Below are 18088 nucleotides of genomic sequence, written 5' to 3' on the forward strand. Positions count from 1 at the left end.
AGAGCAGGAGAATTCAGGAGGCCTGGCAGATGGGCGGAGCCACTCAAAAGGAGGCCCTCGAGCCTGGGCAGAGAGGCACAGGGAAAAATGACGAACACAGGACCGCTCCAGAGGGTGGAGACAGAAGGATAACCATTCTGGAGGGCGTGCTCGAAGAAAGAGACGCAGGCCTCAGTGAAAGCCAACGGCAAAGGCAAGATCTCCCTGATGGAAGAGCAGGAGACAGGTGGCAAAGACAGGACCCTGTAGGAGCCCAACTGATAGCGGCGAAGGCGAGCCCCCTCTGGAGGCTGAGCAGGAGGGCTCTCCTCAGGAAGAAAAACTGGCGGATGACCAGACAGATGGGGCATCTCTGGATGATGGCTTGGAAGCTGGCACGTAGGCGAGCCCATTCTAAAAGCCAACGAAGAGACTGGAGGTCTGGAGAGACAGGCACCACCAGATGATTCCACTGCAGCTGAGAGCAGGACAGGCAGACCACTGAGCAGCTGTGCTGAGCAGGAGGCAGTCAGCAGCAGGTCGAGGCAGGGTGCAGCTGCCTGCGGTGCTGTGAACCCTATTATAATCTCTCAGATATGTAATTTCTGAATTTTTAAATTATTATTATTTTAATTATTTATTTCATCCTCATCTTTTTAGTGACAACTCACATATAACATCTAATTAAACTTAGACTAAAGGCTCAAAAACTGAAGCTCACCAGCCCAGCAGGGTAAATGTTGGTAAAGAGTGAGGACAGAGAACCAAACCTACAACTGCTCCACTGCCCAGTGGTCATCAGTAAATGACACTGTGGCATCAGTGTCCTCTGTGTGATGGGTGAAGCGCTGTGAATGTGGGGGGGGAAGGAACAGCATGACCGACAGTCTAGAGTCATAAAGACAAAGAGGAATAGCTTGATGTTGTAGATTGAAAAACTGACCTGTGTTTTGAGGATTAAAAGAAACATTTTTGACAGAAATTGGGGAAAGTGGATAATTTAGGTAAAACAAGATGCCTCACAGGTGACTCAACTGTTTAGATGCTGAAAGAGTTCAATACAAATGGAAATGTCTCAGTTCTTCTGTGTTAGTTTGCATTAGTCCTGCTGTCACATTTTATTATTTCCAAGTCTGAAAAGATCTGATATTAAAGTTTCAAAAAGACAAATGTCAAATCATGTAATTTCTCTTTCTCTCTCTTTTTTTATCTCTTTCTTTGTGACATACCTTTGTTACACAGTAAATGAGTGAATGGCATTACAGTGAGTCTGGCATGGTTGGAGCTTCGGAGCTAATGGAGCTAATGAAAACAAGAATAAGGATGAGAAACAGACATAACTGAGCTTGAACTTCTAATTATTCTTCCCATTGAACAAAAAATTATTTACCTTCTGCATCTTTGCATCTTGTCAGCTTCATCCAGAATCTTCTTCAAGCTCGTACCTCTCTTCCAAAAATAAAATGCTTCATTTTTTCCCGTGTGTGTGTGTGTGTGTCTGTGTGTGTGTGTGTGTGTGTGTGTCATGTCAGTCCCTGGTTATAGCCAGGTCGGCTGTTGTCTACACACTACACAGCACAGTGCTTTGCTCCTACTTACTGAGCTCTGTCACACCCACGCAGACACACATGGGAAGCAGCACTTCTGCCTTCAGAATAAAAGCGCAGTGCCTAATTTGTAATTAGGCCTAATTTGTAATTAGGCACTGTCGTGACTTCAGAATAGAGTCTTATTATTAAATTCTGGGGTGGGTTGAATTTCAAGTTAAACTGTAAAACCCAACAACAAAAACACAATGAGATCTGATGTGAAATATTATGATTTTATTATCACTATTTTTTGTAAAGCTTCAAAACAGAACTGGCTACTTCATACAGCCGTTTGGATTTGTCTGGATGACTGTAGAATTAAAACAAAATGTGTATGGGACAACAGTCCTCTGCGTGGCCTGACAGAAGACACCCCCATTCATGTCTTAAAGGCAGATGACGTGTGGTGGCATATGTGAAGTCCTGTCTGTATATAGACATCCATCACCACAGTCATGCCCCAGTCTGACAGCTGCTCTTCCCCAAGCCCAGCTGTAAAGCAGGATACCATGGTAATGTAGTTTGTTCCTCTCTTTCAGGGGAGCAGAAGTTATATTCATAACATTTAGTTCCCACGGACCCAGCAGAAAGAACAGACTGAGCCATCAAAGGGACTGTTACAACACCTGAAGACCAGCTGGCTGCAGCTCAGACGTCACTCACAAACATTCATCCCTGTCCCTGGTCAAAAGCACCCTGACACTGTGATGCAATTAAGATCTTTGCCGTTGTAAACTATGATCCAGCGAGAGATTGACAAAACAGACAAGCGGCGCGTCACATTATCACACACAGAGAATGCAATCTCCCCTGCTTCTCAGCCTCTGGGAACTCAGGAGATAAAGAACAAATAAGCAGCAGCACACTGGTGCAATGTAACCTCTGAACCATCCAAAGTTAGCTGTGTACAAGAAGGATTCACGGACAGATCACTGAGATTCTCCACCTGCTTCCTGCCTGGAAGCCAAAGTATGACGTTTTGCAGTCTGGCAAAAGAGAAACTTCATATCACAGTGGGCTCAAATGGAGGACCACAGTCTCATGATGGGATGCTTAACCACAGGCCTTAGCCGATGGACCGCCTTTACAAAGCCAAGGCAATAGAGCACTAAAATGGGAGCATATTACACTCCTGACATCACTGCTCAAAAGCTTACCATTTATAGACAAACAGACCACTAGTGGATGACAAGCTCACACTTCATTGCAGGCAGCATGGTGGAGAGCATAAGAACTGAGGGGTGATGGGATTATGTATGTGCAGGCATGGCCTCACATACAGGCCAACAGGTCATTTGCCTTTAAGATGTGAATAGAAGTGTCTTTAGTCAGGCCACACAGGGAATGAAACCATGTGTTGTACCAAGTGAACTGAATGAAAGAACATCCAAACTGTCACATCTGAAGCATGATAGTTTTATTTTGAAATGTGTGAGAGGAAGTTGTTTATTGTCCAGACTCCAACTTGACAATCTATCCTCACAGCGCTTTCTTGCAGTCTCTGCCTCCTGTGCACCCTAGTCCCTCACTCCTGGGCTCATGTGTTTCAGGCCAGCAAGACAATTCAGCTTAATTCACAGCTGGGACCCAGAGACATCAAGAGTAAATAAGAGGTCCAAACAAAACGAGAATTAGTTTCATTCACCATCTATTTACAAAGCAAGATGTTAATGATAAAATGCAGCCTTAATTGAAACCATGGTCACTATAGACCACAACTCAGACTGTGTCCCAAATTTGACTGAACTCAAAATCAAAACTGTACACACCAACATTACTGCAACTGATATGTCAGCTAGCATCAGACTGACTGCAGTTTACAGTCCTCTGAAGCAAACTAATGTTGTTTTTTACAAACCAGTCACACTGGCTTTGCATCTTTTCTCTGTGATAACCTGAGTTTCCTCCCAGTGTCCACAGATAAAATTGGAGAACATGAGTGAATAAATGTGAGGTGTGAATCAGTCGAGATTTCACTCCTGGTTGGAAGAATTACTGACGTTCCCTGCATACACTGGAAACAGTGTAGTCAAAAAGACAGGAACTGAGATTTTTGCTTTCCACATGTAGGGTGCTGCACACAGAGGAGATATTTAAGCACTCCTTTCAAATATTATTTGTTTAGGCAGCCCCCCTTTCATACTCTCACCAAGCACTTTATCCCGAACACCTGTGCACCTGCTTATTCCTGCAATTATCCAATCAGCCACTTGCGTGGCAGCAGTACAGTGGACAAAACCCTGAATCCAGTAGAACACCTTTGGGATGTGGTTGAACACGAGATTGGCAGCTTGAATGTGCAGCTGACAAATCTGCAGAAATCATGTGATGAATCATGTCAACATGCAAAGGGAGGAAACTACCCAGCATTAGTGTGGTGTTACTGATAAAGTGCTCAGCGAGTGTTTATTTTCACATTGACTTCTCTATCCAACTTGGGAAGAATGTGTGGTTCATGCCTTACAAATATCCATAAAACAAAATAAATGAAAAATAATTCATTCATTCATTCATTAACTTGATCCAGAACAAACTCTATCAAAAATACTCACATGCAAATGAAATTACTTCAATGTGAAATTTCATTTTCATTCAGTGTCTTAATAATCCTGCTGTGTGATGAATTGTGAATGACCATTAAAACACACACGCACCAGCATATATCAACCTGTGTCACTGCTGCCATCTAGTGACTTAAAGCTGGAGGGAAGCAACCTTACTGTATCAACCTTACTCATCAAGCCTTTTAAGCAACTCACCATAGTAAAGGTTGAGGCTGTCAGTATAAACTGCCTACTAACTGCAGTGAATTACAGAGGCGTAAGAATTAAAAAAAAAAAAAATCATTATTCTTTATTTTGTCCAGCTGTTATCATTACCTGTAAAACAGATTTTTTTTGTCTGCAAGATCATCTGTCAGCTGGTTAAGAAAAGTGGAGAAACAAGCAAAATATGAATAAAGGAGGCTGCGTGTATTAGGGATTTTTGTACAGGCGTCATTTCACTTAATGAATGATGGAACAAAAGTGCACCCAGCTTTCCACTAAATCTCACTGACTTCATCTGAAGATGAACAAGTGCCTCAGTGAACTGGAGGCCGGAGATTGTCAGCTGTTGTTTCCAAGATCAAGAATAAACTTGTCTAGCTCGATTTTTATCAGCACTTTCAGTGGTTTCAAATGTAAACCATGTCATAATGTCATTAAATGTATAGGCCAACTTGATGAATAAATAATTTGTCCTTCACCAAGTCTTTACTGGCACATAGGAACGCAAATCAGATTTTGTTCTCCAGTCTACCCCGCCCCCTTCCGTCAGATTGTCGTATGTTGATGACGTAGAGGTAATGGCCGCTCTCGCCGTGCCGTGCGGGGTGTTTTATTTTCTCTACCACAGCGGCTAAATTAAATTAATTTAATATTTATTATAGACTGTAAAAACAATATCAGCGGGAGAGGGGAGTCCTTAACGAAGCAGTGCCGTCTTTAAGCAGCTCCGGGTCGGCAAGGTGAATGAAAATGTGTGGTTGTTAGCAGCTAGCAGAGTGTAGTTGCGCTTTTAGCTTAGCTTCGGGGAGGCTGCATTGTTAATTGAAAGACAGGCTAGTGTGCTACAGTGTCCGCTCATTGCTAAAGCAGCAGTTTCCGGCTAGTTATGCCCGTTACTTAACGGGTTTATCTGTTTATGTTCGTTAAGGAAGAATTGCTGTTCAGTGAAGGTTTTATGTACGCTGGTTAGCCCCGTCTTTTCGTGTTGCTTAGTTATGGGCCTTGTTGCCAACTAGCGCGACCTAGCCATTAGAAGTGATACCAGTCATGTTGCGCTGCAACTGAACTTATATAAAATTTACAAACTTTGACATGTTGGCCAATTGTGCACATACAAGCAGGTATACCATGAAATCCATAAGAGACATTTAGAGTTTATGAAGTTTTTAAGCTCCTACCGTCTGCAGTTGTTAGCTAGCTTGGCAAAAGCTAAGCTTTTTTTTTTTTGCTGTTGAATTAGCGGCGTCGAAAGCCAATAAGCAAATCCTTCTGCCTATTCTAAACATAATGATAAGTCTTATTCGGATATAAATTGTTTTTAAGGTAAAGTTGTAATGAAGTGTAATTATATGAATTTAAGAGGTTATAGTCGTCTCAATTTAGGTAACAAGCGTACCAGTTATTCTTTGCTCATGCAAAGTCTAAACATTTACTGTTGTTTGTCATACACATACTGTTTTATTTAGTCCAAAACATGCTGTATTGTATGTCTCAATGCCAAATTCCATTTGAAGGTCTCAGTGTAATTCCTCTTTGCTTATTCGATTATGTTGTGTATATTATTTGGATGTGTGTTTAAACAATCTTGAATACTGAACACCATTACCAAAGAGTAGTACTAAGATCTGACCAACTGGAAATGGTTGGTCTTTGTATTTCTCCATCAAGATTAACTGTGGGTTTAGGTTGTTTGTAGTTGCTGATTTTTTAATCAGAACTTTTTTGTGCTGCATTATTTATATTTTGGCTTTTGACAAGGGAAATCTGTTTTTGGTTAGTTGATATTCTGAAATTTTGTTCTTCCTGGTACGTAACCTGGCTGATATGCAAAGATGCTAAATTGATAGATTTTGAGTGAAGTTTGGAATGATGTTTTCTTTATAACAGAGTAAAGCATAAATTTACTATCAAAGTGCAGGCTCATTCAGCACGTTACTCGTTTACTGTTTTAAACAGACTACTGCTTTTCTGTTTACACCAGAACATTCTCTAATGGATTCTCCTGAAAGCCCTACCCAGTCCCCTCAGTCTCCCGACATGGAGGACAAAGGCCTTTCTGACTGTGATCTGCTGGATTCTTCTGATGAAGAGGAGGACAGGGCCATCACAGGCAGTGAGATAATCCATGATGAGGAAAATGGAGGGCTGGTTGAGGAGGACGAAGAGGAGGCGGTGTTGGAAAGCCGAGGAAGACATTTGGAATTGGAGGAGATGGAAGAAGAGGATGAGGTGGTCCCTGACTTTGTCTCTGACCCAGAGGATGATGAGCCTGGAGGGATGGGACAAGAGGATGAGACCATTATGCTGATGGAGGGGGATGAAGATGGTCCCCAGGGGGACCGGTTGGATGGGGAGGAGGAGAAGGAAGATGAGGAGGAAGAGGATAGAGTCATTGACACGCCACAGTCTCCAGACTCAGAGCCAGAGCAGGTCAAGAGCTTCGCTGATGAAGACAATGGAGAAGACAGGGAGGAAGGATACGGTGACTACAGAAAGAAGTCGTCAGCAGAGCGTGAGACAGCTGAGGTGGACGATGAGGAGGAAGACAAAAGCAAAGCAGAGGAGGAAGAGGAGGATGAAAGGATGAGAGCTGAGGAGAGAAGAAGAGCTGTTGCCATGAAGGAGATGAAGGACGACTCTGCGTCTGTTTCCCGGGAGCTGGATGAGCATGAACTGGATTATGATGAGGAGGTCCCAGAGGAGCCCAGCATGCCTGCACACGAGGAAGAGGAAGATGAGGAAGACGCAGATGAGGAGGAGAGTGAAGACAAGAGCAGTAAGAAGAAGGAGAAGAAGCCAATCCTCCCCCCATCTCCTAAAAACCAATCCAAGAGAACAGATGATTCCAAAGGGCCTGAGAGGATGTCCAGAGATTCCTTCAGAGACAAGAAGAAGGATGAGGATGATGGAGAGATTGATGAAGGAGAGATTGATGTAAGTGATCCCAGTTTGGCTGGTAGTTGTATGTTAATCAGTGTGTGGTGGCTGACTAGGTGCAGGTGAAGCTTAAAAGTTGCTTTGTAGCCTGGAACTGTTTCTTATATTAATCCATACAAACTTTGTAAAACAGGAGCAGTTTAACATATAGACATAGAGATTTGTAGGGATCGCTATCTGAGCCTGTCATCAATAACTTGATGACAGGCCAACGGAGGCTTCAAGCGAGAATCCAGCGTACAGGATGAGGATGCTGGCTTGGCAGATAACAGATTTCCACAGCTTCGATATTGTTTTTACGGATAAAATGTTTGCTTTGTGTGCTCATACAACAACAGTCTGTAATACATTTACCATAGTTTTCTTTTCTGCAATAGACGGAGTATGTGTGAAGTATGGAATGCACCACGGCTGCGTATTGAACCTTAATGTGTCTATAGCACAGAGTATTGAAAGTTTGCATTGGCTGTCTGGTGTGATGTTGTTTACCTGTTTTTTAAAATGAACCACTCCACAGATTTCATGTTGGCAAAATATCGTTTTTGGTCGGTTAGGACATTGACGTTGTGCATCTCACAAATAATTTTTTTTCAACAACACGCTGGTTAGAAGGAAAGAAAATCTCAACATGTTCTGTCGGGACCAAAATTCCATTAGTTTATCATGAGAAGCCTGAAACCTTTGAGCCACGTTAAACGATTTAAAGGCAATGCTGCCAAATGCTAACAAAGTGTGTGCCAACCTCTGACCCACTAGGACTGTGATCAAAGACACAAAGGATACAGATCCAACCTCTGCAGCATCACAATCTCTACAATAACAACTCCCTCTGTTCTTGTGAGTCTATTCCAGTTTGTTTTTATTGATTTGACTTGAAATCCACCCCCTTCACTTCCTCTGCCTGGGTGATAACCAGGACAGGGGGCTTCCTGTTCCTCTGATAGTCCACCACAAGCTCATTGGGTTTACTGGTGATTATCGTCTCTAAGTGAAGACATCCTGTTTCTCACTGGACACGATTCACTGGAATCATACATGTCAGTATAGAGAGAACTCCCAGTTAAAGTCCTTCAAAGTTTTCACTACATATGAATCTGGACAGACATGGATGTGAATTGCAGTTTGACTGGTTGGCACAGACATGCAGCCATGAGGCAGTAATTCTAGTTGTGCAGGCTTTGGTGAGCCTGTGTCCACTTTAGCCTCACGTTCCAGTTCTTAGTTGGCAGGAGTGGAACTCCTCTGCTGCTGTAGCCTGTCTGCATGACGGTGTGATGTGTCAGAGATGCTGTAATGTGTGATTATCTGAGTTGGATTTGAACAAGTCACTTTTTACACCTGATTATTACTGATTATTAAAATTAAAGTGCTTGTTATACTCAGTTGAAGCGTCTGGCACTGACGGCCCATAGCCAAAGGGGATTACTCCAGTTTTTTTGAACAGGAATAAAAGTGACTGTCTTGTAGGTGGTGCAGGTCCTTTATTATTTTTTCACCCAATGTACTTAAAATATTATATTTATATTCTTCAGTCACATTAGCCAACAGCAAAAAAAGCAACTATCAGACTGTGCTTTATGCAGGGTGTTGTAATTATCCTCAGTTTGTCAAAAAACAGACACTGCTCTTATTTACTGTGTTGTGTCCTAAGCATAATTTACAGTGGATGTGTCTTTTGAGTTTGCCTGTGAGTTTTATACACTCAGGGAACCCAGGGCCATCATCCCACACTTTGCTCTCTGATTATCCTGCTGTCCTCTACTTTTCAGCTTGCCACTTCTGGACACATCACTCCACTTTTCATTTCAAATAAAGCTTACGGCCTGTTTGATCTGTTGATGTTGAGGTCAGCAGTGTCAGCCACTTGTCAGTGATAGTGATCAGTGCAGGGAGCTGTCTTGGTAGTATGCACTGTACAAACAACATGTCCTAACTTGTTAAATTTCTGTGTTGATCACAATAATATTTACACTTTTCACTGCATGATTTCTCACAGATCTCTGTTTTATTAACTGGTCATCCTATGAAAACAAAACTCACCCAGGTCAGTGGATGTCCTGGTAGTACCGGGCTTATGGAGACAACCACAAACCACAAGGTCCCTGGTTAGAATCCTTCTAGAGACCTGTGCTGCCGGTCATTCTCCTGTTTCTCTCTGTTGTCTGTTGTGAACTCATGAGAACAATTGTGCTTAGAAAGTTTAATGATGCCTGTAGCAAACAGTTTACTGATGGAGTTGTATAACGCCACTCACAGCTTTAATTTCAGCTGCTTATTTCCCCTGTTAGAAAGTGTAATGTCACACACTGTTGATGGCTCCTGATTTGAAGATCAGAGCTGTCATTTCTAAAAATATCCTTATTCGTTGGTTTTTACTTCACATATAATAAATAATGTCATATGCCTATCCCAGAATACTGTATCAACTTCTTAACATGAAATAAAAAGAAGACACTCTCCAAATGCCCAAACTTTAGCATGATTAGTAGGTAGGATTCCTGTGGCTTATGTTCTGTTTCAATAAGATCCTTTAATGTGTTATGCTTTGTCGTGTGTGTGTGTGTGTGTGTGTGTGTGTGTGTGTGTGTGTGTGTGTTTGTGTGTGTGTGTAGGATGATGACCTGGAGGAGGGGGAGGTCAAAGATCCCTCAGACAGGAAGATCAGACCACGTCCCATCTGCAGGTTCTTCATCAAAGGTAGGAGAGCAGAGTCACACCCCAGAGCTCGACCCATGATACACAGCATCATGACAGATGCTGTGTAATGGTATCTGTGTATACAGTGGCAAGAAAGAGAACCCTTTGGAATTAACTGGTTTTTGGGAAGAACTGGTCACGGATCTGATCTCTAAGTCAGAAGTATACAACCGTGTGCTCAAGGGAATAACACACAAATAATTATGATCTTTCTGTGTCTTTATTGAACACTCACCAAACCCTCACTGTGCTGGTGAAAAAAATAAAACAAGCGAACCCTTTGGTTTAATAACTGGTCGAACCTTATTTGGCAGCAGTAACCTCAAAGAAGAGATTTCTGTGCTGCAGATGAGACCTGCACAGTTCAGGAGGAATTTTGGATCAGACATACTCTTATGATGTCTGGTGTGAATGTCTGTCCTGAGGTCATCTCTGCTGGGGTAAGGTCTGGTCTGGACCTTCCTCAGGGGAAACTTGGGAATTAGCTTATTTACATCATACATGGCGCTGCGTATTCTTCCCCTTTATTCATATTAGCTTAGCGCCTATTTAGATTCTGCTGTAACGCTTTCCAGCTTCATGCTAATCAACAATTCTTGATCGTAAGTCTTCAGAGATCACTGCTCTGCGAGGCCTGGTTCACATCAGCAGTTGCTCTTTGTGAATGACAAACTTCAGATGTAGTTTGAACCCAACACCTCTGATCTCGTTTCATTGATCAGCCTTCAGGTTTGCTAACTCCTGACTCCAGTGATTTGTGTGTTATTAGTTAAAATGGATTGTGTTTGTTGTTTATTGTAACCAAATACTAAATATTAAGAGAAATTTATGCATGAATGCAGGAAATTCCTAAAGGTTCACTTACTTTTTCTTCTCACTGCATGTGAAGTGATCAGTGCCACATTACATTAGTTAGTCCCCATAGTTTGTCCACCTGAAAGCACTGAAGTATATTTTCCAGTATTCAGGATACTTAAATAACTGTGTTTAAGGGATCCATGTCAGAACAGTGTGTTGAAGCATTAGAACGGATTAGAATTAGAAAGGCATTAGAACAAAGGTTTTCACAGTAAACTAATATCTTTAACTGCCTGGGGAATTTGTGGTTTTTCCATCAGACATTTTTTTTTTTATAAAATCAGTTTTAGAAGTTGAGGTGGTTTGATATCAAAAGAGGATGATGCCTCAAGGCTGTTGTTACATTTGATTTCTGAGGATAGCCTTGCCAAAGATAACAGTAAAGGTAAGAAGCTTTGACTTGTGTAAAGTTTAGATACACAAGAATACAAAGAATGCTGTTGGGTGATTAGTCAATGAACTGTTATCTTTAATCTTTATCTAATCACCTAACAGCAACAACATTACAACAAACAGTAATATTTGTTATCATGGATGTCTGCGTAATTATTCATCCACGACGGTTTAACACTAGTATTTGTTTTGTAATCGCTTTTAAGAGCATGTGAGGAATGTTGCCGTTTGTGTCAGCTCTTGTTGATCATGTTGCTCTACAGCAGGGGGAGTCGTCGTACTTAATATAGATTTCAGTTTCTTTTCCCACTGCACCTGTTCACACGTGTTCAATAATAAACTAGGCTCTTATCATGGAGACTTAAAATGATAGTAATGCAGTTGTCTGTCAGTAACAGACATAAAGATTCACCATTGTTATATTTATCACTGCTGGTATTTTGTCAGTTGAAGAATTGGCAATTGCTGGTTTCATCCATAACAGAAACCATATTCAGTTTGGCTTTTCTTGTGTATGTAAGCAGTATATAAATTTACCTTCCTCTCATTTCAGTGTCTTAATCAAACAACGTACCACCCTTGACAAATAATTTATTCTTTCTAACTCTGGGTAACCTGTTGTTTGCCACAATTTGTTTCCTCCAGGAAATTGTACTTGGGGTATGAACTGTAGGTTTATCCACCCCGGAGTCAATGACAAAGGCAACTATTCCCTCATCAGTAAACCAGACCTCTTTTCACCCAATGGAGCGCCTCCCGGAGGACCACACCCGCTCATCCCCAATAATCCCTGGGTACGTCTCAGCTGTTCCCACTGAAATGAATACTTTGATTTTTGCACCTGCAGAACAGTAAAGAGAGTATTATAGCTGTATACTTGTGAAAAGATTGTGTACAGACTGCCATAACATTGTTACAGAACATAAACACTGATAAGTCATTAAGAAAAAAAAAATGGATTCGAGTCCAGATACTCAGGCGCTGGATCTGTGCCACCTGCAATTTCACGGGCAGTGAACACTGGACTTCTACATCTCAGGGAGCATCTGTGCAAATATAAACAAATGAATGGATTAATTTGTGTTTTTAGGTTGCGCCAGCAGTGGAGGAGCTCCCTCCCCCGCCTCCTCCAGTGGAACCTCCTGTGGAGAGTGCCTGGGAGAGAGGTCTGAGGCATGCCAAAGAGGTAAACACTTCCGCTGTCTCTCATGGAAACCGCAATTTCATTTGGCTGCCGTGCTGTTGAGCCTGTGTAAATTAACTGTGAGTGTGGAACTGTTTCTTTAATGACACTCTGGACCAAACTGATTAAAACTACGAATTGCAGGAGCTTTATCCGACTGGTTTACTAGTTCTACAGTTTGTAAAAAGTTATTCTTTTAGTTAATATATATCCTTAAAACCTAATTTGTGAGCCAGATAAGTTGTGAACTGTGTTGGGTTTTTTTTGTGTGTGTGTTTTGAAGCAGAAACAGATAAAAACATTCATTTAGTGATGCTAACAAGCGGTTTGTCACTTGTCTGATCATTATGATATTTGCACATTTCTTTGTGGTACAGTTCCCATTTGCTGTTGTTTGGAACAGTGTGCAGCAGGAAGTTACCTACTGCAGAGTGTTATATAAATTCTTCTGGATCCGGTGCTGTGTCCCATAGGTGCTGAAGAAGGCCACCATTCGTAAGGAACAGGAGCCAGACTTTGAGGAGAAGCGTTTCAACGTAACCATCGGAGAGGACGAGAGAGAATTTGACAAAGAGAATGATTTCTTCAGAGAACGCAGCTACCGCATCATCAGAGAGTATGACCTGCTCATATTGAACACATTATGTCATCAGCTGAAACTAGGACACACAGGACACACAGTGTTATTGATGCAAAACCAGTCTCACACAGAACCACTCCACAATCTTGCGGGAGCACTTAGATTTGGGTAGAATATTAGGTGGGTGATCCAATGAAAACCCTTCCCTGTTCAAACATGCCTCGCCTGTATTGTCCGGTGAGTGCGAGGACAGGCTTAGTCTTCTCAGGGACACCTCTCTGTGTCTCGTTCAGGTGACCACATGGCAGCTGACAGACGTAACGTGAATGAGCTTCTAACTTTTGTCTTTTAATAAAAACAGCTGAAATCACAGCACAGCCGCTGTCTTTAGCTTATGTGGTGTGTGGTTAGCGTGTATCTTAGTGGGCCGTGTTTCAGAAACTGTTTCATACTTGTTCCGTTGTCTGAACGGAACAGAAACAGAAGAACATTGCTCAACACTTTGTTGAGATTCCAGCTGCATTAAATGACTGTATATGTGAGCACAGAGAGCAGGATGGGTGAGGCTGAAACTGGCTGACAGTAGACAGTAGACAGAATGTAAATACAATGCAATGACTTCCTGCTGCTAATGAGCGTGTTACATCATCTTGCGACATTTAGCGACCTTTCGAGCTGTAGCCACTTTCCACTGAAAGTATGTGTTCACGCCGGTTCCTCAACAGTCCATGTGCATGTCCAGCCATAAACCAGGTTTTGACCTAGTCGTTTTCTGCCTTTCTCTCTCACTCAAACACACACTCCTCCTTCAGATGTTTCCTAAAGCTATTAATAAAAAACCTAACCAACTCAAGGTGGTGGTTAGGTCTAAGATTTGAACATAGGTGGCCCACCTGTCACTGCCCCTCCACCTGGGTTTCAGTTTTTTGGTCAGCCTTAGGTTTTCATGAAGACGCTGTCATCTGGTCCAGTTTCTGTATCGGCGTACAGCAGATAATTCTAAAATGGTATAATTGATTTATTTTTATTGATAATCTGTTCTTCTTCTTTCAGTGAAATGGACTTCAGAGATCCCATATACGGGTAAGTGTTTAGACAGCCCTAATAAAACTCTCAACACCTCATTGTCATATTTGGACAACGTGGAATTTTCCATGTTGTAAAATGCTGCATGTTTTGACTTGCAGATGTTTTTTTTTAACGTTCTATCATAGACATCATGTCTCAGGATGAAAGGAAATTAACAAGACAAAAACAATTTAATTTGCCCCGTGAGTTTTATAAACATCTAAGGAATCTTTGTGAGGTATTTCTGAAATGTGTTTCCCTCTGCAGTGACCCATATAATGATCCATACTATGACTATGAAATGGAGGCGCTTTGGCGAGGTGGCCAGTATGAAAACTTCAGAGTGCAGTACACAGAAGCTCCTCTTCCTTACCACTACAGTGTGAGTATCAGTATTTTCTCTTTGACGTTAGAGGTTTACAACATGAGTCCTTCAATGGCCCAAAGTAAAGCAAAAGAGTTTTTAGCATAAAGTCTAAGCACAGAACAGCATCTTTGAATATTCAGACACCCTCACTCACAACAGCGCAGCCCGGGATGATCAAGCCCTGGCTTGTGTCCATGTAGCAGTACCCCTCCTCTCCTCATCCACAGCCACCTTGAAGCTCCATATATCAGCCACAGAGCTCCAGGCGCCAGTGGGTTTTCTGTGTAGTTACAGAAAACGTAGGTAACTGTGCACATATATGTTGACAGGAGCGTGAACGCGACCGCGACCCTCAGGAGCGGCACCGGGACCGAGAGAGGGAGAGAGATCACCGCGAGAGGGAGCGCCGGCAGAGAGAGAGGGAAAGGGAAAGAGAGCGGGAACGCGAGAAGGAGAGAATGCGGCGGAAAGAAGAGTGGGAGAGGGACCGGATGAAGCGGGATGAGAAGGAGAGGCCGAGGATGCGTCCTCCTCGAGACGCCAGGGAGAAGAAAGATGAGGACAAACTGAAACCACGCTCTCCCCTCTGCTTGCCCCCCAAGTAAGTGAAGTTTCAGATTTTGGAGAAAGTTTTGGTGCTCTGTCTTCACAGACCAGAAATAAGCTAAGGTATTAAAACCCAGTCTTTATTATTTGTGATTATGTCTTCGTGGCGTGGTTGACACAGACATCACTCTTATACTCTCATAATTTACAAGTCAAGTGAAGATAATTTTACATATAGCAGCGTAGTAGATTTACAGTATAGTAAATGATGATGAAAACATTATAGACTGTAAAGAAGACTGTTCTCCAGGAGGATGTCATACAACCTCCAGGGTCCATCAGACAGATAAAACCTGGTCCACACAACCATCTCTCCACTATGAAGGCGTGGAAAGAGGAGAGACTACACAAACACACACAACGCAAAACCAAGCACATCATTCACACGTCTAGGAGAAGGAAACAAACACACAGAACGAGGGAGAGACAAGGAGCAGGATCCAGATCCAGAACATCTTGAATGAGGCGCTGACAGCCAGTGGAGAGATGCAGGTCCGAGGACGGCAGTTGGTCGAGAACAGAGAGCCTGAGTGAAAGGAGAGGAGGAAGAGAGAGACAGGCACACAGTTTAGATGCAGTGTGACCTTCAGAAATTTTACAGTAATATTTTGTCGGCAGGACCGTGGGAGCAGCTTGTGTCTGCTCGGTTTGACAGGCTCATAGAGAGAGTGACCTGCTGTATAAGTGCAAGTCCTGATGTAATACAACAATAAGCCATTCATTGAAGGTTAAGGCATAAAGTTGAGCTTGAAGTTTGGATTTAAAGGCATCAGTGGAGTCAGACAGTTTGATGTCAGCAGGGAGGGTGTTCCTAATTTTCCGTTTGTGTGCGGTGATTTTAGCAGCACCTCGGAAAGGGCTTGGAATTGACTGCTGGTCAACGTGTATCTTAGTGGGCTGAAAATTTCACACTTGTTCCGTTGTTTTACAGCAGAAACAGAAAAACATGGAAACGAGAACAGCTTCATTGAGAATTCGGCTGCATTAAATGACCGGAGGTGCGCGCAGAGAGTGGGAGAGAAACACAGATAAAGAGCTGAAACTGGCTGACAGTAGGCAGGATGCAAATACAGTGCAGTGGTGTAATGAACGTACAGATTAGCGTGTTATGCTGTCTAGTGACATTTTGCAACATTCCACTGAATTTGTTTACAGCGGTTCCACAGCAGTTTTCAACTACGTGCTCAATTGCACAAATCAACCATTCACAGTCCGGCCATATACTTTTGACCTCGTCTCGTTGAACACCCCCCCCCCCCCCCCCCCCCCTGACTCTGAGGTCTGCTGGCAGCCCCCTCGCCCTCACGGCTTGGTTTTTGCATATTTCATTGAATCAGGACTTCCATGTCAGGCCCCAATATGGCGCAGTGACGCAATAATTAACTCATTGCCATTTCAATGCTTCACAGAAACAGAAATGAAAATGAGATCACATTTGAGTGAAACTCTTTTTCATTTGCACAAAGGTTAATTGAGTCACTCGATCAGACTTGACGTTTCATAACTTGACCTGAAATAATGAGAACTGCAAAAATGGGGAATTTGCACAATATCAAAGTTTGAGTTGATATTGATGCAAAGTTTGGTATCAGCATGTAGCACACTTCCACTTCCCCCTCCCACTATGTTTTCTGTCAGCTGATGTTTGACTGGGGGGGGGGGGGCAGAAAATAATTCAGAAGCACTGGTTCAGTGATACTGAGTGATTTTTGAAAGACAACTCAAAGTTGTAAAAATATCAAAAGTGTCAGTATAATTATTCTCACTAGTCCTGCGTAATCCAGGTCTTGATGAGATGGCCATGCTATTTCAGAAGACCAGTAATTAAACACATACTATTACTTTTAAGGGGGAAATGGGGCGACTGATATAAGACAAGTTTGCATTGAATAAGGAAAATATTTATTAAATATTTTTGTATTTTATAATTTGCTTCAGAGGCTGATTGACTGTTGGTCGTTTGTCGCGTGTGTCTTTGATTTAGTGGTGCAGTTTTCCTTTTTCCCTTTTTAGATTTAGTTGTTAAAGCAGTCAGTACTACACCTGGGACCAGTTGTGTTGTGATACCAAACAAGTATTCATTAATGTGTCCGTGGCCTTGGCTTCAGTGAAGAGTTCCAGTGAAATTGAATGGAAAAATAAAAAAACGCAACTGCAGAAGCTTATCATTCCCGTGAATCAGATTCCCATTGTAATTTTGGTGCAGTCATTTGGCAGAGAGTTTTGAATTCAGGGTGTTGAATGTTTGAATGGTTTTAGTGTCAGTATTGACGAACTGTCACACATAACCGGCAAAGTTTCCGCACGCTGCATGAAAGCTATTTTTACTCCTACTTTGTGAAGAAAAGTCTGAATGTTCGACTGCGTTGTACTTATTCTGCTTTTCCAACTCACTGTGTATTTGCTTCCATTGCCATTGTGACTTACAGGACCTACAGGATGGTATAGTTGTGGTCGTAGACTTCGCTGTCAGGTGATTGAAGTTTGGTTTTCAGGTTCAGTTTACTGATCCCAAAGACACACGGTCACAGATGTCCCATCTCACATGAATACAGAGGAAACTGCTCCCTACCAGTAAATACATTTTCCTTTGTCGTTCTTCACTACTTGCCCTACACATCATATTTATTCTATACAGTCATGAGAAATGAGCTTATAGGTCCATGATGTTGACTATTCAACAGTCCAACTATAAATGGCGACAACCGCTCAACCCACTGACTTCGGACTTCACTTATGTATTGTTGAGGAAAACTTTAAGAAACATAAAAAGGCAACAGGCAGTCGGAGCTGGTGCAAAACATCCACGTAATCGCAGTCACTGATTACGACAGCAGCACGTTGCAACGATGTCTACACCCAATCAAAGCACAGAGTCCTTACAAAGCAGGCTGCAGCTACAAGAGCTCACACACAGGATCGTCTGACGTGTGGGAGTGTTTCAGGCATGATATGTCAGGATTATTAACAGGCAGAACAAGTTCGCACCGTTACACCATGCATCATCTAACGCTGCTATACTTTTAACATGGACAAAATATTAGGAACGCCTCTCAGTATAAC

General features: G+C 42.4%; 1 protein-coding gene across 3 annotated transcripts in view; it reads left to right on the top strand.

Moving 5' to 3' along the window:
- The first annotated feature begins 4924 nt into the window (after positions 1-4924).
- zc3h18 (zinc finger CCCH-type containing 18) overlaps positions 4925-18088 on the top strand; it is a 33925-nt gene continuing 20761 nt past the window's right edge. For all 3 annotated transcript variants that reach the window (XM_041038491.1, XM_041038492.1, XM_041038494.1), the window contains exons 1-9: positions 4925-5076; positions 6318-7270; positions 9886-9970; positions 11867-12015; positions 12312-12407; positions 12878-13020; positions 14038-14067; positions 14320-14434; positions 14749-15020. In XM_041038491.1, the coding sequence (XP_040894425.1) occupies positions 6329-7270; positions 9886-9970; positions 11867-12015; positions 12312-12407; positions 12878-13020; positions 14038-14067; positions 14320-14434; positions 14749-15020 (1832 nt within the window). In that variant the 5' untranslated portion in view covers positions 4925-5076; positions 6318-6328. The remainder of the gene's footprint in view (positions 5077-6317; positions 7271-9885; positions 9971-11866; positions 12016-12311; positions 12408-12877; positions 13021-14037; positions 14068-14319; positions 14435-14748; positions 15021-18088) is intronic.

The sequence above is a fragment of the Toxotes jaculatrix genome, chromosome 5 (genome assembly GCF_017976425.1).
Source record: "Toxotes jaculatrix isolate fToxJac2 chromosome 5, fToxJac2.pri, whole genome shotgun sequence".
In the NCBI taxonomy this organism is placed as follows: Eukaryota; Metazoa; Chordata; class Actinopteri; family Toxotidae; genus Toxotes; species Toxotes jaculatrix.